The sequence below is a fragment of the Nycticebus coucang genome, chromosome 2 (genome assembly GCF_027406575.1).
Source record: "Nycticebus coucang isolate mNycCou1 chromosome 2, mNycCou1.pri, whole genome shotgun sequence".
Classification (NCBI taxonomy): Eukaryota; Metazoa; Chordata; class Mammalia; order Primates; family Lorisidae; genus Nycticebus; species Nycticebus coucang.
The window spans coordinates 5339118-5363627 of NC_069781.1; the positions used below are offsets into that span (position 1 = coordinate 5339118).

General features: G+C 55.0%; 1 protein-coding gene across 6 annotated transcripts in view; it reads right to left on the reverse strand.

Moving 5' to 3' along the window:
* Positions 1-2847: 2847 nt before the first annotated feature.
* Positions 2848-24510, reverse strand: part of NTNG2 (netrin G2) — a 64818-nt gene continuing 43155 nt past the window's right edge. The window contains exons 5-12 of one of the 6 annotated variants that reach the window (XM_053572592.1): positions 16115-16287; positions 13399-13422; positions 12360-12497; positions 9021-9095; positions 7538-7645; positions 5731-5898; positions 4389-4523; positions 2848-3687 (exon numbers count right to left, since the gene is read on the reverse strand). In XM_053572592.1, coding sequence (XP_053428567.1) covers positions 3449-3687; positions 4389-4523; positions 5731-5898; positions 7538-7645; positions 9021-9095; positions 12360-12497; positions 13399-13422; positions 16115-16287 — 1060 coding nt within the window. In that variant the 3' untranslated portion in view covers positions 2848-3448. Of the gene's footprint in view, positions 3688-4388; positions 4524-5730; positions 5899-7537; positions 7646-9020; positions 9096-12359; positions 12657-13398; positions 13423-16114; positions 16288-24510 lie in introns of all 6 variants that reach the window. The other 5 variants (XM_053572586.1, XM_053572587.1, XM_053572597.1 and 2 more) reach the window with 5 other exon arrangements.

Sequence of the window (24510 nt, forward strand, 5' to 3'; positions counted from 1 at the left end):
AGGGACTGCTGATGAAGCAGTCCTGAGTGTCCAGAGGCAGGTGGGGCAGGGGCACAAAAGCCTCTCCCCTGACAGCAGAGCCATTCTGATGAAGTCTGACTCCCCAGAGACCCTTGCTCAGCCTCTCTGGGGCTGCAGGGGCCAAAGGAGGGAGGTGACAAAGGGGAGGCCGGAGATGCTGCTGAGATCTCACAGGGTGCAGTACAACCCCTCAGCCCCCTGCTCCCCGCCCCCCCACCGGAGTCCACGGTGCCAGCTGAACACCTCGTCCTGGAGCAAAGGAGAGAATGAAGGCAGCCAGGTGTGTGCAGCAAGTGTCAGCCAGGCTAGGGGTGGGAGCCGCCTCCTCTCTCCGTTCAGAGCCAGGCGTCTGCACACCTGGTCTGGGACCAGGGAGCACCTCTGAGAAGGAGTCTGCTCTCTGACTTTCGGCTCTGCCAACCTTGCTCTCGCTTTCTTCCTGCTGCCTGGAAGATGTCGGAGTTTCCCTAATGGCCACTGGCAACCCTCCACCCTCTGGTGAGGTCAGGGCCTGAGCATTGCCCTGGAGTCTTTGGGGACTAGAACTGCCACTCTGATTTAAGATGAGCTCCTGCTCCACAGCCCACAGGGACAGACTGTCTCAGGGAAGTGATGCAGCCAAGGCAGGTCAGGGAGGACAGAGCAGGCACCCACCACTGAGACTTCCTCCTCCCAGACCCCTCGGGATTGTTCCAGAGCCACACAGGGTGTGTGTGTGTGTGTGTGTGTGGTAAGTGCTGTGGGTACCCAGCCCCCCAGCTCCTTCACAGGGGCTCCAGCACTCCCACGCCCACCTTCTGCACAGGGGCTTCCACTGACCCCTCATGCCAGCCTGGAGTCCATGTCCCACCTGAGGCTGAGCCCTTGCCCCAGATGGAACATTGCTGTGATGTCACTTATGCTCCAGGGCCCCCCAGCCATCACGCGCGGCCCTTCCTGCCCATCTCAAGTTCTGCTTCTACACAGAAACCCACCTATGACTGTTGTGTGTGGCTCTCACTGATATTTCAACGTCTTGATGGCAAGAAGGAGGCATCTGTGGTTCACAGACTGGGGCTGGCACCGGTGTTTCTCTGGAGGTGGGCTTCGAGCAGCCTGGCCTCTGCTCAAAGTAGAGACAGGTCCTGTTCTGGAAAGAGGTGAACACTTTTCCCCCCACGCTACACAGTCTGTGGTCTTCCTTGTGTGTTTGGGGGTCTCATCAGGGGGTTATGGCAAGAAAGGACTGGTTTTAGCCTCTCTCTGGCCATAGCAGACTCAGGGCATCTGGATATCAAATTGGGGGAGGGGACTAGAAAGTAATAGGAACTGGTAAGTCTGCCTGGAACAGAAAACCCAAATTCCAGTACTTCAGTCACATCAAGGTTTATTTTTTCTCACACATTAAGAAATGCAGAGGCGGCACCAGGGCTGGTGTCTCAGGCCCAGTGGGGTACTCAGAAAGGCAACTGTTGTCTCCCTGGCCAGAAGGGGGCTGCTTCCGCATTAGAGGCTGTTGGGTGTTTCTCCCCCATCCTGCTAACTAAAGATGGGGAGGGGTGCCAGAGAAAAGCCAGGGCCCCAAACTCGGGCAACTGAGGCTTTGGGAGAAGTGTGTGTGTGGGGGGACAGCTTTAAAGAAACTTTCTGGAAGCTCCACCCATCACACCTGCTTATATCACATGGCCACTCCTGTCTACTCCCAGCCGCAGCAATTAAGTTTTATTTGATTTGGGCACTTTGGTCCCCTAAGTGGGGCTCTATTAATAAGGAAGAAGGTGAGGATGAAGCTGGGGAAGCCAAGGATGAGAAGGCACTTTGGGGGTAGGGGAGCCACCCCTGCAACCTGGTGCTGGGGACAGGAGCCCAGAGAGGAGGCTGGGTGTGTGTCTGGCCTGGGGATGCTCTAAGTCCCATTTACTATCCAGTTGTAACTCCAGCTCCTTTTCTGTGTCATAATCTCTTGACCTCCCCAGGACCAAACAAGTTTTATTCAACTTAGTCTTAGCTTTGCTTTGGGGACTTGAGTGAAGGACTCGGGTCTGAACATCCCAGCTTGGGAAGAGCAGCTATCCAAGCAAGTGCCAAAGGGTGACTACAGGCAGGGGCAGGAACGTGGCAGGGGGAGCAATTAGGAGCCAGGCCTGGCTCCAGAGGTCTGCTCAGAGATATGTTGCCATGTTTTCACCAGTGCAGAGAAGCTGGGCCTTCTCAAGAGGACATGTGACCTCCCCGCCAGGGGAGGAGACCCCTGCAGATCCCTGAGTAGTAAGGTGCCTAAGCTGGTGAGCCTGGGGTCCTTACAAGGCTTCCTCTCCTGATTCCCAGGCTGCCTATGTCCCCTCCACCACCCCTCCATGACCTTCAGAAGGTGAGGAGGAGAGGGTGGCCTGCCTGTACCTCTGCGCTGCCCACCTTCACCTCCCTGGGCTGCCTGGGAACTCTGTACCCAGAAGGAGCCTCTGGAAGGAGGTGGTGAGACCACTGCACCTGTGGGTCCTGGACTTGAGGCTCTGCATCCAACAGGTCTGAGATGATATACTTGTCCTGGGCAGCCACACACAGATCCTAACTCAGAGCCCTGGAATCCATGTCTACCAGATTCTCCCTGAGCCATTTCCCTAGACTTCTGTAGACTAGAAAAGTGCCGTTCAACTCTGGATTCTTAACCAGCAGTGCAGCCAAGGAGTGGCAGAGCAATTCCAGCCAAACCTGTGCAGAGGAGGGCTGCCTGCTCTCATGGCCCGGGAAAGCTTCTGCCCTGACAGGGAAACGGTTTCAAGGTGCCTCTTTAAACCCCAAACTACCCCAGGTCCACGACACAGAAAGAGAACAGACCTTGGAGGCAGCAGTGAGCGACTCTTTACTCCGGGATTATACACCATCAACGCCCAGGTGACCAGCGGCCCCACCTGTCCCTCCTTACAAGGGACAGTTAATACAAACAAAAATAGTTCTCTACAAAACAAAGTTCCCAGCCCCCCAACCCCTCCTTCAGATGGTGAAGTTCTGGTCACCAGGCCTCATGTGGGACCTGGGGTCTGGTGAGTAGGACGGAAAATAAAGAATAGAAAAGAATCAAGTGGCCCACCACAGTTGTAGGGCAACTGGGACTCCAGTCGACGCCGATGGTGAGCCCCGATAGGCGTGGGGTGTCTGCAACAGTCCTGTGTCCGTGTGTAGGTGTGGGGGAGACAGGACTTGGGGGGCTGGGGCGAGCAGCATTTCTCCCGACCCCTTTCACCACCAGCAAAAAAAAAAAAAAAAAAGGAAAGGAAAGGAAAGGAAAGGGGCGGGCGGTAATGTTAATACAAAAGAAAGAAAGAAAGAAAAACAAAAAAAGAAAGACTAAGACGGGTCGCAGGCCGCGGGGCGGAAGCACCGCTGATAGCACCTGGGAGCAGCCGGGCCTGGACGCCAGCCCGGTGCCCGGGACCCCGCGCGGGGCTCAGCGGCCCAGGCGCGCGGCCAGCCCCAGCAGCAGCAGGCAGCCGAGCAGGGTGGCGGGGCGCGGGGCGGCCCCGGGGGCGCGGTCGCAGTCCAGGCCGCCGCCGCCGTCGTGGTCCGGGTCGCAGCGGGGCTGCTCGCAGCGCACGCCAGTGTAGCCGCGCGGGCAGGTGCAGCGCTGGTTCTGCACGCAGGTGCCGCCGTTCTGGCAGAGGAGCTGGTCGTCGTCGCAGACGTTGGCTGCGGGCAGAGGAGGCGGTGACCGCGGGCGGCGGGCCGACCCACCCCACCCCACCCCGCCTGGAGCTTCGGGACCCGGATGTGCGAATCCCTGGGGGCGCCGCCGGGCCCAGCGGGTGGAGGCGGCCCAGGGAGCAGGTGGTGCGAAACGTCCTGCTCGGGCGGCGACAGCGCAGGTGATTCCGGCCCCCGCCTGCCTCCCGCCCCACTGGTTTTGGTGCGGGTCTTTCTTTTTTTTTGAGACAGAGTCTCACTCTGTCACCCTTAGTACAGTACCATGGCGTCACAGCTCACAGCAACCTCAAACTCTTGGGCTTAAGCGATTCTCTTGCCTCAGCCTCCCAAGTAGCTTGGACTAGGCGCCCCCCACAATGCCCGGCTATTTTTAGAGAAGGGGTCTCGCTCTGGCTCAGGTTGGTCTTGAACTTCTGAGCTCAGGTTATTCACCGGCGTGGCCTCCCAGAGAGCTGGGATTACAGGCGTCAGCCACAGGCCCTGGGGGCAGGACTTCAGACTCACCTGTTGTCTCCAGAGCTTTGCACCTGTTACTCCTGGCGCCTGGAGGGCCCTTCCACTCTCAGCCCATAGCTAACACCGCCTCAGACGCACCTCCCAGCCACCCCCCAGCCCGGCCTTTCCGGCAGTTCCCATCCGGCATCTGCCGCCCTCCCGGCCCCCCCTCGGGGCCGGCGCCCACTCACGGTAGCAGCCCTGGCGCCAGTAGTGCGTCGGGAGGCAGTCGTCGCACTTGGGCCCCGCGGCGCCCTCGCGGCATTCGCAGAACCCGGTCTCGTTGCACCGGTCGTGCACAGAGCCGATCTGGTTGCAGTTACACTCTGGGGGGGTGGGGAGCACATGCACAGCCGTCAGGGAGACCCGTGGGCGCCACCAGGACGGCCCCGCATCCCCCCTACCCTCGCCGGCGGGGTCTCCCGGGCACTATCGGGAGATGCTCTCTGCGGCCCCCTCGCCCTGACAAGCGAGGTCAGCACCAGCCTCTTCCTCTCTCCCGGCAACTGGAGGCAAAGCGGCTGGGTCTTTCCCAGAACGGAAGCGCTAGGGCTCTGATGGGGCGGGGGGGCCGCTTCAGCAGAGGCCACGGGGCATCTGTCCATGGGGCGATGGAGGGAGGGCGGGTGGCTCCCATCTGTAGCTTCTTTCCAGGGGGTTTCCTTGGGCCTCTGCTCTGTGGGAGGGGGCAAATGTCCCCTGACCCTGGGAGTCCTTGAAGCCCAGTGCTGGGCCAGAGAAGGGGGAGAAGGGGGAAGGTGCAGTGGGGGACCCTCTACTGGATCCAGCACCCCTGCGCTGTCCCTGGGTAACGTCACAGCACGACTTCCTCCTGACCACTTACAGTTGATGGAATCATCTGAGGCCACTGCCATGATTTAGATCAACAGCGCCCTCCTCCTCTGTACCCAGCCTGGGGAGGAAACAGGGCCTCCGGGGGCTGGCTGGGCAGGGGTGGCAAACACCCCCCAGAGTTGAGACCTGGTGTCTACTGGAGACAGGGCAGAGGAGTGGGGGGCAACTTCTAGGCTGTGGGGGGTCATGGGCTTGGCCTTTGGGCTGTTCTCTCCCCTGCCCCAGGCCCAGGGCTGGGGTATTTCCTTCTTTACTCAAGGCCAGCTCTGGAGCAGAGCTTGGGTGGTGCCTGCCAGGGCACCAGGTGCAGCAATATAAGCTGGACCTTTACTTAGAAAGCATTAGAGGAAAAGCTTCAGCAAAAAAAGAGGATCAAAAACCTAGATCTCACCCACTCCTAATTTTATGTGTGGAAAAGGCAAGGCCCAGAGAGAAGGAGGGACTTAACCAGGTCCACCCACCAAGGCCACCTCTAGAAGCCGGCCTGGGACTCTGTGGGAGACTTGCGTATGGGCAGCTTCTGGAGGCTTCTGTCCTGGAGATGCTGGACAGAGTGGGCCCTGGAACTGGGACTCCCGCAGCCTGCCAGGTGATTCTGACACAGGGGGTCTGGACTTAGCATGCTATGTGCCCTGTGGGCATCCCAACAAGCTCCCTGTGTGGGGCCGCGCCGCTCACCGATGCAGACGTTCTCGTCATCCAGCTCAGCCGAGCCGTTCCGGTAGTAGCCCAGACGGCAATGCTGGCAGTGCTGGCCGCGGGTGTTGTGCTTACAGCTGACACAGGTCACCACATTCAGGAAGTCAATGTAGCTGCAGCGGTTGGAGTGACCGTAGCACTCACAGTCTGAGCCGGCCGAGCAGGAGAAACACGATGGTCAGCACACACTCAGGGAAACTGAGGCACAGGCAGAGGAAGGACCCATCCCAGCACATGCAGGGAGGGAGAGATGTGTCTTTGGAAAAGGACCTAAAGGAAGCCCTGGGCCTATGACCCTCCTGTGGCATTGGAAAGAGATAGGTGCCTATTTCCAGTAGAGTAGGCCCAGCCCAGGGACTCCCACCTGGACCTGCGGGCAGTATCTGCTAACACCTGGCCTGGTGCCTGGTGAAGTGCTCTCTGAAGGACACCCATGTGTCAAGGTGACTAGAAAGGGATTCATGCGAGGAGGATGGGGTTGTGCTGCCACACCGTGTGTGGCATGAATGCGCACATGCATTAGTGCAGGACAAGGTGGACGGGGCCAGGAGCTTCCTCCCCATGCTGCTTTGGAAGATGGTTGGGAGGAACGCCCACGCTGTCTTATTAACCTCAATTTCTCAGTTTGTTTTGCAGGACCCTGGGCCTAAATACCAGCTTAAGGCTAGCGTCCTGGGTGTCTGCTTGCCTCCCCTGGGTCCTGGCCTGGCTTTTGACTTGTTGCTGCAGGCATGCGGCTCCTCCAGGACCACCATCTCCATCTCGGCTCTGTCCCGCTGACTCTTCCACCTACCCCCTGCACACTGCCTCTGCCGGTGGACCAGGCAAGCCCTGTGACCGCCTGGGCAAGGCTCTCAGGGCTTGGAGGTGGGATCCTCTATCATCAGGGGTCCTCAAACTTTTTACACAGGGGGCTAGTTCACTGTCCCTCAGACTGTTGGAGGGCCGGACTATAGTTTAAAAAAAAAAACAATTATGAACAAATTCCTATGCACACCGTACAAATCTTATTTTGAAGTAAAAAACAAAACAGGAACAAATACAATCACGCGGCCTCATGTGGCCCGCCGGCCACAGTTTGAGGAACCCTGCTGTCTATCATGAATGGGTGGGGTTTGGTGAGGGCGGTCACCTCCCTTGCCACAAAAGGGAGGCATCCTTGGCGTTTCTCCTAAGGGATTCAACGCCCCCTGGCCCCAAGCAAGAAAGCCAATGTGGCTGCCCCTGTAAAGGAAGGACACCACCAGCCTCTTCAAACAGCATCTGTGCATCTCAAGGGGATCCAGGCTCCCTTTTGTCATGGGGACTAAATCAGGCCTCAGTAGCAGAAGGGCACAAGCAGTCCTGAAAACAGCCTGCGGTGTGCCAGGACAGGCGGTGGTGGTCCCATCTGTGGGCTTCCTGGACCTGTGCCCTTCACCTTACCCCTCCAGGGTCAACACGGAGTTGAGGCATCCTCTGAGTGTCCCAAAGAGCAGCACTGGTGACCCTGTGTGTCCTAGATTCTGGTTCAACCAAGATGCGCCCCTGAGCCACACCTCCCAGAGGGGCAGGACAGGTTATTTCCGGCAACTGCCCTGCCTGCTGTGTGCCTGCCCACTGTGCCCATGTGGGCTTCTGACTCATACCTGCTCCCAGCTCCCTTAGGGAGGGAGGAGAGACTCCGTCTGACCTTGACCCAGCTACCTGGGGAGGGTTTTCTGAGCCAGATGTCGTCCTCTGTCCCGCAGTGGAGGTGGGGGAAGAGGAGAGGGGGAGGGCTGGTCTGGACGCAGGGCCCTCTTACCTTGGAATTCTTCAATAGGCATCACTTGAGGAGATTTGGGCTTGAGCTGGAAAAGTTTGGAGCTCTTGGCAGGGGGAGGGGCAGGGGCAGCTGTGGACACGCCCTCAGCTGGGAGAGATGAGAAACAGGCTCTTTCATCTGCCATGGTCCAGCTGCCTGGGAAAAAGGTTTCCGAGGCACCCTGGGCCAGCTCTGGGGAAGCCTCGTCACCTGCCCAGATTTGGGCCACTCTGGCCTCAAAGCACAGAGCCCCAAGTGAGGAGCCAGGCTCCTCTGAGAGCCCAGGGAGCTGGAGCATGCCTGCAAGCCCCCACCCTTATCCTCTGTCTAGGACGGTCTACACATCTGGCTGGGGTGACTTCTGTATCTGCCAACATCCCCTGCACTGTGCTGAGACCTTCTTGGATGCTGAACCGTTTTTTGACAGATCAACATCACTTCACATGCCCTTCTCTTGCCCTCCCCTTCTCCTCTCATAATTCTGTGGAACATCAAATCCACAGTTTAGCCCTGGCATTTAAGACAGAGGCATCTCCCTCCCTTTCTGAAGCAAACTCCCTGCTCCAGCCAGTGAGTCCTTTACCAGCTCTGAATTCCCACTGGCAAGTGTTGTCAAGCCGTGCACACAGATGGTGCCGTCTTCCACTGCCCCTAATCCCACCGAGGCCCCCTGTTTGGGGGTGAGCACCCCACTGTCCCAGGAGTGTCATTGCCTCCCTTCCCTTTGGGAGTCTGTGGTGTCTCAGTGCTCCAGGGCAGGGAAGTGATGGCTCCAGCTGGCTGTACCTCTCCATCACCAGAGTGGATGCTGGAACTCTGGGTCATTGCAGGTTGCTAGGAACCCAACTTACTAAGTGTGGTCCCAGCTCCAGAGCCACCTGCCAGCAGAGGGTGCCTACAGCCCTGTTCTCTGCTCATAGAATCAGGGCCGTCTGTGTGTCTCCTCCCCAAGCAGCAGGAGGACACAGCTGGGCTGTCAGTGTCTCCCTCAGTCCTGCCCTGCCTCGTTTAACAGGCACAGTTTCCACTTTGTCAGGGGCACTGCTGTCTCATCACCCAGTCTTTGCCCCAGCCACTCTCTGCCTTCCCCCTTCATCTACCGCGGTCAGCCCTTCTTTAGGTCCAACTGCCCCAGCTCCCAGGGAAAGTCCTCTCCTACTCCTCTGGACTCCATCAGCTGTCCACATGCCTTGGGAGGAAGGGTGGCTGGAGAGGGAGGAGCCTTCAGTGGGGGCAGATTCTCCCCTGGAGTCTGAAGCCCTTGGAGGGGGCGGTATGGGTGAAAAGGAGCTGGGGTTTGGGGGTGTCACACTGCACCTCTCTAAGCAGGTGAGACTTGGGGGTGGGCAGAGGTTCCTGGGGTCCCCTCCAGCCCTGGGTCCCCACCACATACGCCACACCTGCTACTTCTATTATGGTTGTGGGGGGTGTCTAAGGGTCTAAGAAGGGTCTGCCCGGGGTCACAGGCCTTGCCCCCCCATACCTTCTGCCCTGGAGGACACCTGAGGCCAGGGGGGGCTCTCCCAGAGGGGGACAGCTGTGGATGGCTTGGTCCACTCTTTGGGGGAGAAGAGAAGAAATCAAGTTATGTGGGCGGCCCCTGTGGCTCAAAGTGGTAGGGCGCCGGTCCCATATGCCAAAGGCAGCAGGTTCAAACCCAGCCCCGGCCAAAACCCACCAAAAAAAAAAAAAAAAAAAAAAAAAGAAATCAAGTTATGTGAGGAGGGGTCTGGGGGCGGCCTGGGGACACACGGAGGCATCATACATCCACGTGGCCATAGGACCTTAGAAGCAGCAGCTCAGGAGAAGAGGCTCTGTCTACACGGGCTAACAGAACTAGGTCTAAATCTACAATGGAGGGAGCATCTGCACTACAGCAGCCTGTGGCAGGCACATGCAGACTTGAAGCCAGAAGGGAGGGGCCCCACGCCTGAGAATCTGCATACTTTGGGCGATCCTTTCTTCAGCCAGACCTGCTTTGGGGGATTCCTCTACCCCTGTTGCAACTGAGGGTAAAATTAGACCAGTTTTCATCTCTGGGCTGAGGTCTCTGGCTCCTGGCAGCAGAGCAGAATTCATGTCTGGCCAAGAACTCAGATGTGTAACAGAGGGTCCTGGAGGCCTCAAGCCAGAGACTGAAGCCTCCTCCATCGTCTGACTCACCTGCCTGGCCACAACCTTCCCACCTCCTGACCCCTGCTTTGGGCCCATTTTCACCAGGAACCCCAATGTGAGTCAACCCCCAAACGCCACTGTGCTTAGTCCCTACACTAACTGGACACATGGCAGGGAAGGCAGGTGCTGGGACAGCTGGGATGGCTGGGAAATGCCTTGCACCTGCCTTTCAAAGGACTCACCCAGAGGGATGGGGCAGAGGTCTGATATTTTCTGCTTCTTAAAGGAATTACAGTGATGGCAGGTGGGAGAGAAAAGGAAAACATGCCAGCTAAAAGTACCGGAGCCTTTGCAGCTGGGAGCTGGCGCCTTGGACATCAAATTGACATTAGTATGGTGTTCAGTGAGGATCGAGGCTGCCAGACCCAAATTGGCAAGGGCTTAATTAGAGCTGCATAAAGTGAGCCCTGAAGGCACTTTGCTTCTGCGCCTGTCCCCCTGGGCCCAGCCAGGGCTGGATTAGTGGTCTGAGCAGCCCCTGTTCTCCAGACAGCTCAGGATTGGCAGGAGGGGGAAATATCTCGGCCAGGGGTTCAGGGACCCAGCTGGATCCTTGACAGAGCTCCATGCGCATCCTGGAGAGAGTCAGGACCTGCAGGGTGGGGACTGGTCTGGGGAGGAAATGACCCCCTGCTGGGCCCCAAGGGACATGCCCAGGTGTGCAGGAAGCAAGTTCTGGCAGTGGCCCGTGGCCTGTGCCAAGACCAGATGGCAGCCCTGACTGTTCCTTCTGAATTCGGGAGCCCTGTAAGCCAGGCCTTAAAGGTGACACACCTCGTAGTCCCAGGCCCCAGGGCAGTAGCACTAGGAGGTGGTGTCAGGGTAGGCAAGTCAGCGCCTTCCTTAGCTTGCTTCTGGCTTATGCCCCTTCCTAATCCTGGGACCTTGGGCAGCTGCTTCTTTTCTTTCTTTTTTCTTCCTTTAAAACAGCTTTATTGAGGTATAATTTATATACCATAAAATCCAGCTGCTGCTTCCTGAGCCTCAATTTCCTCACCCCTGGGACCAGGACAGTAACAGCCTCTAGCTCACAGAGCCACGAGCAAGGAATATGATAATACGGCTGGAAGAAGCCCAAGGTGAGCAGCACAGAGCAGGGACTGTCACGGTTGGAGCCATCTCCTTCCCTGATGCCCCACTGCTGGCACTGGGGGGGCCGACCAGTCCTCACTAAATGTTTGCTACGGCAGCCTGGAGTGAGGGTGCAGCTCCTGCTCACCAATGGGGCCTGGGGCCCCTCACAATTTTAAACTTCACCCTTTCAGATTCACCACTCTAGCCTCTGACTTTTCCTCTTTCACTCCCAGCTTCGCTCAGCCTTCATACCAGAAGCAGCTCTGAAAGTGGATTCAAGGTTCGTCATCTGTGTGCGTGTGCGCACACGCGTGCGACAGAGCACTGTCTGGAGGAGGACACACCCGCCACAGCTATGTTTGCTCCCATCTGCCCACTGCAGGCAAGGGCAAGTCTCACATGGCTGGGCCAACCTATGTCCTAAGCTTAGAATTCTCAGAGTGACTCCGGTCTTCCACCCCAGGAGGATCTCTGGGCTGGGAGGCTCCCCAGAAATCCTCCAATCTCCTGGTTAGGCCCTGCCCTCCCGCAGATGCCTCCCATGGAGAAGGCAGGATGCAGAGAGCTTGGGAGCTGCCCTCTGGGAGGGACTTTGTCCAGGCATCAACCCGGCCTGGGGAGGCCGAGCGCCTCACCCCCAACAGGCCAAGGGAAGAGAGGGTTAGAGTTAGGTAGGTCCTGTAGCTGATGGAGGGGCCTCTGCCCTTTAGAAATGCCACCACCCCCCCAGGCGCCCCTCCTTGGCTGAGGCCAGGAAGCACCTCCTCAGCCCCCATCTTCCCACCAGCCTCTGGGAAGGATGAGTCCATAACGACTCCTGGCACCTGCAGTGGGCAGAGTCTGGTAAGATTCTCAGAGGAGTCCAGAGGCCACCCTAGCACCCCAAACCTTGAGTGCACACAATCCTGCCTGCGGAAGGGAGTGAGAAACATACAGGTTTCCACACCTGTCCGTGCTGCCTCCCCTGAGGTGTGAGGGCCCCCCCCTGCCCTGCCTGGCCCTGCACACATAGCCCTGGGTGCTGGGCGGTACACGTGGTCAGATCCAGCTGCAGAGGCTCGTCTGCCGTGCTGCTGGGAAGGGTCTGCCTTCTGGAGCTAACCCTGCTCTGTTCATCCCTGTGGTCGACTGGCTGTGGAGGAGCTGGGGGCAGGCCGGGCCACTCCAGGGAACAAGGAGGTAGAAGCCCTGTCAGGAGATTAGACTCCATTTTTGGCTGAATCTCAGGGTGGCCTCACTGCCACCAGCACCCTCCTCCCAGGTTCCCTGTTTGGCCACACTGGTCGGGGCCCTGCCAAGCAATAACGTGGAGAGCAAAAGGAAGCAATTCTAGGTTCAAGACCTTTCTAGGCCCCTGGATCCCCGAGTTGGGGCTTGGTGACTAGTTGGCCTAGATGGCCTGGAGGCCCCTGGGCCCCTGCCCTTGTGGCTCCTTGTGGGCTCCAGCACCGCTACACTAAGAGCCAAGCCCCTGTTCTCCACAGGGCTGACCTCCCTCAGAGAGGCAGGGACGCAGGCTAGAAGCAGGAGTGAGCGGGACAGCAGGGGTCACTGGCTGTACTCTGGCACCCACCTGTGGGCTGTGGGGGCCTGAGGGCCACAGGGGCCCTGGCAGTGGATGTGGAGGGGGCAGGAGTGGTCGGTTCCCCCCTCATAGCCACAGTGGCCATGGGGCCTTTAGGGACAGGGTCTTTCCCGGACCTGCCAATGCCTGATGAGAGATTGGAAAAGCAAGAGAGAGTGGGGAAGTCAGCAGAGGTGGGAAGACTGCCGAGAAGCAACTTACAATGGCTGTGCAGGTCAGCATCCCCTCCAGGCTCCAGCTTCCTTCTGGTGCCCTCTCCGCCCACTGGCACCCCGGCGGGGCAGTCTGGGTTGGGAGGGACTGCCTGGGTGATATGGAGCCCCACATGGGGAGGGCACACCCAGAAGCATTTCTGAGGTTTGGGGTCAGCCAGTGCAACTCGGCACATAAGGCGTACACCTGGGGGAGGGCCCTACAGGGACTAACCGAGACCCTGCCCGTGGGCTCTGTGCTGCTGATGTCTGGATGACAGTCCGCTGACCACCTGGGGACACCATGCCTGCCCTCACTCTCCTCGAGAGCTCTCAGGATTCCCTGGCCCCCCTCGGTCTGATATGACCTAGGATCTGGGCTGGCTGGGATGACCAGGGCAGGGGTGGCGGGCTGTCCCCCATGGGCAGGCTGGGGGATGGATTCTGCCCCTGGTCAGTGAAGAAGGTCACCCCACTCTTGCCTGGCAGAAGACTCTCCCCCCAGATCTGGGTGAGAGAGGGTCAGGAGTCCACCCAGGGGTCAAAGAGACCTGCAGAAAGTCCCATCCCACTTTCCAAAGCAGCCCTGACGAAGCTCCTGGGAGAATGGGAGTTGCTGGCTGCCGGCCACAACCAAATGACAGTGTGCTGTGACTGGGAGAAGGAGCGAGAGGTGGAGAAGCAGATAGGGTGGAATTAGAGGAGGGAGTGGGTAGGCCGAGGCGCCGAGGGACACGGAAGCCCTTCTTTTCCCTCCTGCTCTTTTCAGGACATGCAAAGAGGCTCGTGCAGTGGGGGCCAGTTGCCCTCCTGGCGGGGACCAGGTGTGTACTTACTGCCAAAGGAGCCTGCAGCGGCACCTGCGGGGAGAGAGAGGGTCACAGAGCTGGCTGGCCGGGAGGAGGGGGCCTGGCTGTCTTCTCCCTGTAGAGGTGGGGTGGCGGGGGGGGCATCAAGATGTCCCTCCCTCTCTGCCAAAGGGGGGAACTTAGGGCTTGGGTGGATTAATCCCCTTCCACACTCACTGCAGCCCTGAGAGGGAGGAGCTGCTATTAGCCCACTTTGCAGATGGAGAAACTGAGTCTCAGAGCTGTGACTTACCCTTGGGGACATCCTGATAGGTCCCAAACACCCCACTGGGAGATTCACATATACCCTTCTTTTTTAAAATTTTGGACTTTGGGGCCCTCCAGTGCAGGACAAGGAATTACATGCAGTGTGTCCCCATCTGAGAAAAGTAGGGCTGAGTAGCTTCCTGAAACATAGTCATAGCACCTGCCCCCCGTGTGTGCTTTCCAGGAGCCGGGCACCACACACTCTTGTCCCTACACGAGCCATTTGGTTCTTACAACAACCCCCAAGGGAGTGTTCTTATGGTCCTAATTCTACAGACGAGGAAACAGGCCAGGGGACAGAGACTGCTGGGAGTGGCCAAGATGTGGCTCAAATGCCAGTGACACCGTCTGAGTGGCTGCCCCTCAGGGGTGAGGGAAGCCCTGGATCTCGGTTTGACCAGGGGCCTCGGGGTCCTGGGTGAGCATCTCCAGCGTCTCCACAGTGGGACGCATGGTGCGTGGACCTCTCTTGGCTGAGCCAAGGATGTGGCCAGCAGGACCATCCAGGGAAGCCGGGACGACGAGCCCAGCCAACCTTCCTTCCCTCACCAACGTGTCTGGGCAGGCATCACATCAGACCCTGGGGACACCCCTGGAGGTTTGGTCTCAGGAATGAAGCAAGGATGGAGCAGTTACCAAATGAGGCTCTGGTGGGGAACAGGCAGTGCTGGGGGTGGGGCACGGAGAGGCAGGTGACCTCTGGGCCCTGGAGGGTGAAGGAGCCACCCAGGCAAGGGCTGGGGGTGACCAGGTGGAAAGATAGGGCAGGGATCAGGTGGGAGGGGAAGGGAGGGAAGTGGATGGATGTGGGTGAGGGCTCCAGTCCAGGGGACCCTGACTTGCAGCTTCGTCTCATGGGTGTCAGTGCCACTTGCACCCTTTTCTCCTGGTTGCCTGCAAGAATGCAGGAGGCCAGGGGAGAGGACTTCAGGCTGAGGACGGGGAGCCCCTCCAGCCTCACCCCTGCCCCTGAATACTCCAGGCCTGGAGGCTCCTGAGGAAGCAGGGGGGTGGCCAGCTCTCGCCTGCCCCTGTGGGGAGGAGGGGAGGAGACGTTTCTGAGGCAATGCCCGGGTTAGGCAGTAGGTGGCCTCCCGCGTGTGATCTGCAGGTAAGAGTCTCAGTCTGCGGTGCCCAGGAGGTGGCAGACGGAGGACCTTGCAGAGTCCTCCCAGGAGTAAGGGGCAGAGGAAGAAAAGAGCCAGAAGTGCCGGAGAGAAGGGGGGGAATTGCCCACAGGAGGATGAAGGGGGGTATCAGTGAGTCAGAGAGGGAGTGACAGCCATTAAAGGAGGGGTCCAGGAAAGGGTCAGGGCCACAAAGAGACAGCACGGGAGCAGGGAGGAGGAAGCCAGGCTGGGGGCTGTCAGCTGTGCCTTTGAAGGCCTACGGGAGCACGGCCTGGCGCCTGGCGAGCCAGCCCTTCAAAGGCCTACTGTGCTGCCTGCCCTGGCTCTCACACAGGTGCCTGTCAGGCCTTGGAGCTTGGCTTTCAGCTTTGATCAGCCTCTTTTACGCATGGAGGGAGGGTGCCCAAATGGGGGTGTGCAGCCTGGGGTGCAGGAGGCTGCTGCTCAGCCCTGGCCTTGAGCCCCAGTGCCGGCATCTAACTCATGCTGACCCCTACAAGGACCCTGAGGCTCTCTGGGTCTCAGTTTGCTCATCTGGAGAGTGGGTGATTTCAATTCTCCTACACCTTGTGCTGTTGGGTGGGCAAAGAGAGATGATGCATTTAAAGAGCCTCAGGCACCAGAAAGGTCCTTCACAAAGGTCAGACATCAGTAAAATCCTGAGGAGGGTGGGTGGGCGGAGTCTGGGCTCTCCTACACTTGTAGCCCAGGATCCCCATGGGATTCCTGGTTTCAGGGAATCACCTGTGGGCTAGGCTGGGGTCCCTGATGAGTGATTCACCGGGAGCTCATGATGCAGGCATGTGGGCAGACTTGGAGGACGGCCTTCCTGGCCTGTTTGAGCAAGGAAAGGACTGGGCAGACGGCACGGGCCAGGGGACTCTGGTGAGATCCTCTGTAAAGTGGGACAACAGGCACCCAGCTTCCCGGGGCACTGTGAGGACAGAGGGGGTGCGAACACACAGCACTCTGCAAGCGCTCTGACAACACTCATCATCCAGGGTGGCACTGGTGATCTGCCTGCCTGCCACGGGCCCCTTCTCTCCCAGGGGCCTCCTGCCTGGATTTTAGGGGCAGAAAAGATGCTCAGGGGCTCAGCTTGGGTTTGCTTGTGGGCCAGGGTCAGAAGGGTGGCGTAGAGGGAGACAGCTGTGCTCGAGGCCTGCTGGGGAGGTGTGTGTGTGCACCTGAGCATGCACATGTTTTTCTGTATGCATGTGCATACAAGTGCATGTGTATGCATGTGTGCCTGTGTCGTAGGAGGGACACTGCAGCCACCCTGACTCTTGGCCGGGCACAGCACGTACAGGCGTTGGGAGAGCCGTGGGGCAGCGGCAGGTAGGAGCCGGCACGCCAGGAGCGGGTGCGGAAGTTCTTCTTGCACTTGCCGCAGTCGGGACCTGTGGTGTTGTGCTCACACTCACACTGCAGGCTGCCCTCATGCACGGAGCACAGGTTGGCGTGCAGGTTGCACTTGCACCTGGGGAGACATGGGGTAGGGGCAGAGGCGTCAGAGAGCTCGTGGGCAGACCAGCTGGCCTGGGAGAAAGAAGAGCCCCATGGGAGGGGCCAGGAAGTGCTGGGCTGGCCACCCAACCAACCAGCACCACCTCCTTTGGGACAGACAGAAACTCCCAGTTTCCTCCCCTGTCAAGGGATCAACTCCAACTTCTGAAGTCCTCCCTGGACTCGCTGCTGCTGCTCTGCTCCCCTCTTTGATGGTGATTTCAAGGATTCCCTATACCTGCTGGGGCAGGTGATGAGACTCTTTGTCCCAGATGCTGTATTTTTAGCAACGCAGCTTCTGATCATCCTGGCTCTTAACTGAGGTGGGTGGACAGGTAGTAAGGGCTGCCTCCAGCCCCTCATTGTGTAGACAGGGACCTGGCCATGAGCTGCACTCTGCTGTCAGCAGTGGCCCACTTCTGTCCTTGAGGGTGACAGAAAGAGCCCCCAACTCCCAAGTCCCTGTCAGTTCATCCACACATGTATTCATTCATTCAAATATTTATAGGCAATTCATTATTCTGAAAACTGGTAAATACAGGGAAAGAATCAAGTACTTATCCCGCCTGTCCTATATAAACTGTACCTCAGAAGTTGAAGAGGGAAGCGTCTTTTTACAGAAGCATTTTGCGATAGAATTAGTGGTCCCTAATGAATGAATGGCTGCAGCCACAGGACAGAACGCCACAGAGGGAGACGAGAGCGAGTGTCCCACAGAAGAACACCCCCCACCTGGAGCCATCTCTTGCCATAATAAATTGCACCTGACTCCCGCCAAGTCTCCCAGGCGTCCTCAAACTTTTTAAACAGGGGGCCAGTTCACTGTCCCTCAGCCCGTTGGAGGGCCGGACTATAGTTTAAAAAAAAAAAACTATGAACAAATTCCTATGCACACTGCACGTATCTTATTTTGAAGTAAAAAAACACAACGGGAACAAATACTATTCACACCGCCGCATGTTTGAGGACCCCTGCCTAGACCCAGCCTAGAGTTGATGAGAAATGGGACAGAGCCACATACTGCACACCAGGGGGCGCAGTCCAGAGTGGCGGGAACTCCAGAAGAAATGACCCAGTTTCTTCAACAGATGAATTGCATGGGACAAAACTGATTGGGGGAAGGGTAGAGAAACCTCAAAGGCATACGTCAAATGGCAGGGTGTGGATTGCCTCTGGATCTTGGTTCAAACAACCTACACAATCAAATAAACAAATGGAATGTATAGGCTCGGTGCCTGTAGCACAGTGGTTATGGTGCCAGTCACATACAACAAGGCTGGTGGGTTTGAACTTGGCCCAGGCCAGCTAAACAACAATGACAACTGCAACAAAAAATAGCCGGGCGTTGTAGCGGGTGCCTGTAGTCCCAGCTACTCGGGAGGCTGGGGCAAGAGAATTGCTTAAGACCAAGAGGTTGAGGTTGCTGTGAGCTGTGACGTTACAGTACTCTACAGAGGACGACGTCTCAAAATAAAAAAAAAAAAAGAAAGAAAAAAATGGAATGTATATTTATGAGACACTTGAAAATTTGGACACTGCCTATATTTGATATTAAATTAATGTTCATGAGGGGTGATAATGGTATAAGTTTTTTTTTACATTTCAACTCTTTACTATGGAAAAAAAAAAGTCAACATCAAATCAATAATAAAAAAAAAATGACCCCAGTAGAAACCAGGAAAAGGGATACATGTCCAATTTGCCAGAGTAATACTTTATTTTTATTTATTTATTTATTTTTTGCAGTTTTTGGCCAGGGCCGGGTTTGAACCCACCACTTCTGGTATATGGGGCCAGCACCCTACTCCTTTGAGCCACAGGTGCAACCCCAGAGTAATACTTTAAGAAGAATAAAATGGTCAAATTAAAGCCCCCCCAAACTTTCTTTATACTATGATTACTAGGAAGGCAATGATAAATGTTAAATAAAAATATCTAAAAACTGGGCAGCACTTGTGGCTCAAGGAGTAGGGTGCCGGTCCCATATGCCAGAGGTGGCAGGTTCAAACCTAGCCCTGGCCAAAATAAAAAATAAAAAAAAAAAATCTAAAAACTGAAAATTTGTATTTTCATGGCTCTATAAAGCCATACACAACTGACTGAACATTCACAAGTGGTAAGATTAAATTCTTCTACCTATGCTTATGTCAATATTTCACTAAGTAGAATAATTAAAAGGTTTTTTTTTTTCCCCCGAGGCAGAGTCTTCCTCTGTTGCACAGGCTAGAGAGCAGTGGCTTCATCACAGCTCACACCAACCTCAAACTCCTAGCTCAAATGGTCCAACTGCCTCAGCCTACTAAGTAGCTGGGACCATAGGTGCATACCACCATACCTGGCTAATTGTTCTGGGGGTTTTTAGAGATATGATCTTGCTATGTTGCCCAGGCTGGTCTTAAACTCCTGGCCTCGAACGATCCTTCTGTCTGGGCCTCCCAAAGGACTGAGATTACAGGCATGCCCCACCGGGCCTCCTTGGCCTTTTCTTTCAGAGAGAGATATTTATAGATGAAAAATTGTCTGATAACTGGGATTTGCTTCAGAATAACACCAAGAGGGGGAACATGGGCAACAAGACAGATGAAACAGGAAGGGCCACCAGTGGACTCTTGGATGACAGGTACATGACAGCTCGTCACAGCAGAGTCTCTCTTTGTGTGTTGGAAATTCTCCATAATAAAAAGTTAAAGAGAGGGAGAGTGCTCTATATATGATATGGGAAGATTTCCAAAACATACTGTCAATATTTGGAAAAAGCAAATTGCAGAACAACGGGTTTAGCAGAATCTTCTCTTTATTAAAATGTGCAAAGAAAAGTATTTATAGGGCACCTGTTATGTGGCAGGCTCTGAGCTAAGAACCGTTGAGTATTATGGTCAGCAAAGCAGATGAGACCCTGCTCTGGTGGAGCACAGAGGGTCTAGAAAAAAATCAGTGATTTGAGGGAGCAGGAAGGGCAGACAGACAGGCGGAGCACAGGGGCTGTTAAGGACAGTGAAACTCCTCGTGTTGCTCTAAGGATAGACGCACAGTACCATGATGAAACCACAGAACCATCCAACAGAGTGAACCATGAGGTAGACTAGAGGCTTAGTGAATAATAATGTACCAAGGTCTGCCCATAATTGTAACCAATGTCCCCCACTAATGAGAGATATTCATAATAGGAGAATCTGAGTAGGGGAGAAGGGGCAAACTTTCTGTACTACCCGTTCAGTCTTCCGTAAACCTAAAACTGTTCAAGAAATAAAGTCTATTAATTAAAAAATAATCATCACACAAATCTTCCATTGTTCGTTTCAGTTGTTATAAGGGCCCACGTGTCACACAAAGGAGAAAGGATTGCGGGGAGGGGTCTTAACGTGGTCTGGGGGAGCAGGACAGGTTTCTGGAAAGAAGAGTTTTAAACTAAGACCTGAAAGAGAATCAAAAGTTACCAAGCCAGAAGGAGAGAACCTTCTAGAAAGGGGCAAGAGCTTTAGGGAAGACCCTGGCTACTCCACGGAGAGTGATTTGTCTGCAGATAAGAGCCCAGGCAGGGAAGCCAGTGAGAGGCTGGGCATACAGCCTGCACGGGGGGGGGGGGGGGCAGGGGGTGAAGGAAGGGTTCCAGCAACCACTGCTCTCATTCCACACCAGCCACCCATCTGTGCTGCTCATTTCCCAGGACAAAGGATGTCTCCTGGATTTCTGGGAACAGGACTCCAGTGCAGAGCAAGGCACTGGCCCGGGGCATCAGTTGTCGCTGAAGTCTGTGTTATTTAATTCCAACCTCCCCTTACCATCTGGACACTAACCCTATGGAGGTTTCCCTGCAAATGCAGCATGAAAAAGCCCGTTCCCTCTTTCACCAGAGTTCGAAGCCCTCCACCACCACATGTGAGCCACGGGCCTACTATGTGCTCTGCTCTGGGAGAGGCACAGAGTAGACTGGCAGGCGCCTGCTGGCACTGGGGGCTCTTCTTCCTGGGGGCACTACTGGTCTCTGTCCTGTGCTCAAACCTTCTTGGTCAAGCATATGATATTCTCCAAATCCCCCCCATACCCTGCTCCCTGACCCCTTCTACCCAGGGCTACAGCCCAAATTAGCACATTAAAGGCTCTGACAAGTCCTGCAGGGAAGAAACCTATTTGACTTTAACAAAAGTTTTTCTGCAAAATGTATTTGACCTTGGAAGGTTTTCATTTTCTTCTTCTGAATTCCAATTTGACATCCCACTGAGCTAGCTGGAGAGGCGCACCCCAGCTGTATGCAGTCAGGAGTGTACTCTACACCGCTGGCCCAAGGAAGGGATATTTTTAGATATCAGCTACATAAAGAAAAGATTGCCATCAACTTTGGGTGATAACATTGACCTTGGCTTATTAAAAATGCATAAAAGACCAGCTGAATCTGAGAAGCATGTTGTAACAACTATAATAAGAGTCATGGGATGTCAGAGCTGGACAGGTCTGGATGGTACAGGTGGGGAGAAGCTTGCCCAAGGTCAGACAGTTAGTTTCTCCTGACCCAAATCCAGATGTCCCTCCATGGCCCTGGCTCTGCCCAGGCTGCTCCTGGCCAGTCTCTCCCACCAGCCCCAGCTTCCTCAGGAGCAGGAGAAGACGTTCTGGCCTCTCCGACTCCCAGCTGAGCTCTGGGATGAGCACTGTGCTTCCTTCTCCAAGGAGAGAAGAACATCCTGCCGGGCAGGAGCCAGCTCAGTGCAGGGAGAAGCCCAGGCAGGGCTGGCACAGACGCGGCCACTGGTCCTGACTGACCTCCACAGGGGACTCTGGGTGAGGTTACCTCTGTGCGTGAGTGTGTGTGTGTGAACATGATGTGTGTTCATGTCCTCTAAGCCTCTCTGGCTCTCTCTTGGTGTCTCCTCCCTCATGTCTGTGTCTTTCCTTGTCTCTTTGTCTCTCTCCCCGCGTCTCTGTCCAGCATGTGTTCTGACCTTGCTGTCCTCCGAGCCTTTGCACATGCTGTTCCCTCTGCTTGGATCGTGCTACAGGCTCCGCCCCTTCTCCTGAAGCTAACACTGAGGGAAGCAGTGTCAGATTCAAGGCCAAATACTGCTTCTATAGGGAGGAGTTTCACCACCCCCACCTGGGACCCTGCTCTATTCTCCCTCACCACAGAACTTATCGCAATCCACAATGTCCCCCAAAGCGAGGTGCACGGATGCAGTAGGGGTGAGGGGCAGGGAGCTGGGTACATGACCTGTAAAACAGCTTAATAGGGTGTTATTTCTTATTATTTGTTAGAAACTATATCTTATTTTATTTATTTTGGGGCATTTATTTTTGAATGCCAGTATTTTTCAAAAAATGACAAACTCCTAAGATATGGGATCTTAAAAATATTATCTGGGTGAGACCAGCCTGAGCAAGAGGGAGACCCCATCTATACTAAAAACGGAAAAACTAGTTAAGTGTGGTGGTGGGCGCCAATACTCCCAGCTACTTGAGGCAAGAGGATCACTTGAGCCTAAGAGTTTGAGACTGCTGTGAGCTAAGATGCCACCGCCCTCTACAGAGGGCACAGAGTGAGAGTCTGTCTCAAAAAAAAAAATGATTGCCTGGTTGAATCCAAGTTCTAAACATATATAAATTTAAAGAAATTATTAGGCAAACAAATAACATGAGATAAAGTTAGACCTTTACCTCACACCACATACAAAAATTAACTCAAAACGGATCAAAGACCTAAATGTAGGAGCCAAAAATTAGAAAATGCTGAGAAGGAAACATGGGGATAAATCCATATGACTTTACACAATGGCTGCTTAGACCACGACACCAAAATCAAAAGCAACAGAAGGAAAAAATAGATGAACTGGACTTCATAAAACTGAAATGTTTTTTCATATTCAGAGGACATTATTGAGAAAGTAAAAAGATTACCCATGGATGGGAGAAAACTTTTGCAAGTCATATATCTGATAAGGGACTTTTATCTAGACTACGTAATAAGCTCTTACAACTCAATGATAAAAAGACAAAGGCAACCCAGTTTTTAAAATGGGCAAGGGGGCTTAGCGCCCGTAGCACAGTGGTTACGGCACCAGTCTGCATACACCGAGGCTGGCGGGTTTGAACCCGGCCTGGGTCAGCTAAACAACAATGACAACTGCAACAAAAAATAGCTGGGCGTTGTGGTGGGCACCTGTAGTCCAAGCTACTTGGGAGGCTGAGGCAAGAGAATCGCTTAGGCCCAAGACTTTGAAGTTGCTGTGAGCTGTGATGCCACAGCACTCTACCCACGGTGACAGCTTGAGACTCTGTCTCAAAAAAAAAAAAAAAAAAGAATGCAATGGGCAGCAAAGGATCTGCACAGCTATTTCTCTACAGAAAACATATACGCAGGACCCGCAAGCACATGAAAAGGTCCTCGATGTCATCAGTTAACAGGGACGTGCCAATCAAAAGCACAGTGAGCTAACACGTCGTACCCACTGGCGTGCTACAGTAAAAAAGGCAGGGACACATGTTGGTGAGGGTGTGGAGAAGTCGGGACCCTCCTGCCCTGCTGGGAATGCACAATGGTGCAGCCACTTTGGAAAGTGGCTCTGCAGAAAGTGAAACTTAGAGTGATCCAGGAAGTCTATCCCTAGGTGTACACCCAAGAGAAACAAAAACACGTGTCCTCACAAACACTTGCACATGAATGTTTATAGCAGCACTATTCCTAGTCAAAAGGCAGAAACAACCCAAATTTCCATCCACGGATAAACAAAATGTGGCACATTCAGACAATGGAATACAACTTACTATTTAGCTATAAAAAGAAAGAAAATACTAGCACACGCTAAAACCTGGAAAGATCCTGGAAACATCACGTTAAGAGAAAGAAGTCGGTCACACAAAGTCACACACTGTATGATTCCATCTGTACAAATGTCCAGGGCAGGTGGTCCACACAGCGCAGACGGGCAGCTGCTGGGGAGGGGCTTGAGGTTGGTGGCTAAGGGGAGCGGGGCATCTTTTTAGGGTAATGAAAATGTTTTAAACTTGACTGCACAACTCTGGGAATATCCTAAGAGCCGCTGAACTGTTCCCTTTAAATGCGTGGATGGTACGGCACGTGGATTCCATCTCACAGAAGGCTGCAGTGAAGGAGTAAGTGGGAGGCGGGCAAGCAGTGAAGGGCTGACCTGCATCACGACAGCTGGAAAACAGGGCTTTATTGTAATATTACGTCTCTCCTACAGACCTTCGGAAGTTTCGTTTTACTATTTCTATAAACCTATCAAGTTGTACCTCAGAAAAAGGCTTCTGTGCAAAGGCCAGCTGACCTGCTTTGCATGAATTAGCACACCAGCCCTTCAACAGGAACCCTGTGAATGATGCATCCTTACTATCTCCTCATGAAGGGGGGGAAACTGAGGCCTGGGGCAGTGAAGGGAGCAGCCTCAGGTCCCACAGCTGTTAAGGGGCAGAGGCAGGACTTAAATCAGGCAGCCTGATTCCCAAGCCATGTTTAGTGTCTGTGCTCTGGTGGCCCGGGTGGCGGGAGTCTGGGAGCTGTGGATGGTGGGCAGGGCTCCTGCGCAGCTCAGGGTGCACAGGGCCGTGTGGCCCTACATGGGCTTCTAACCCATAGGAGCATCAGTTTTCTTACCTGAAGAGCGGGGAGCAATAACCCACATGGGCTGTCATAGAGCCCAGTGACACTGGTTACTTGTGAATGAGGGAGTGGGTGAATAGACACATGGTCTGCACCTACCCACCTTGTCCAGGGTTGGGGTGAAACAGAAGCCCCTTTCCTAGCAGGTGCCCAGTGGGCTTTCATCGTGGTCCTGGCCTTTCCTGGTGACTCTGGGATGGCAGCCCTGTCCCCCTCATCCCACTGGCCTGGGATGTTCTGCCACTTACTGCACAAGCTTAGGAAAGCTGTTGAATTTCCATTGGCCTCAATTTCCTAATCTGTAAAATGGGGCAGCAGAGCACCTGCCTTGGAGAGTTATTGGAAAGAACCACTGAGAGGCACTTGTATGAGGCACGGAAGTGTCTGGAAAATGTCAGTTTCCCTTTCCCACCCTTCCGAGCTCCTAGAGCCAGGGTTCCCAGAGTTATACCCTTTTCCAGAATGAAGGTATAGCTCTTCACAGGGAACTTATGAAGAGGATAGTGGACTACCTCCATTTTACAGACAAGGAAATGAGGCACAGAGAAGTCAAGCAAGTTGCCTAAGGCTACACAGCTGGTGAAC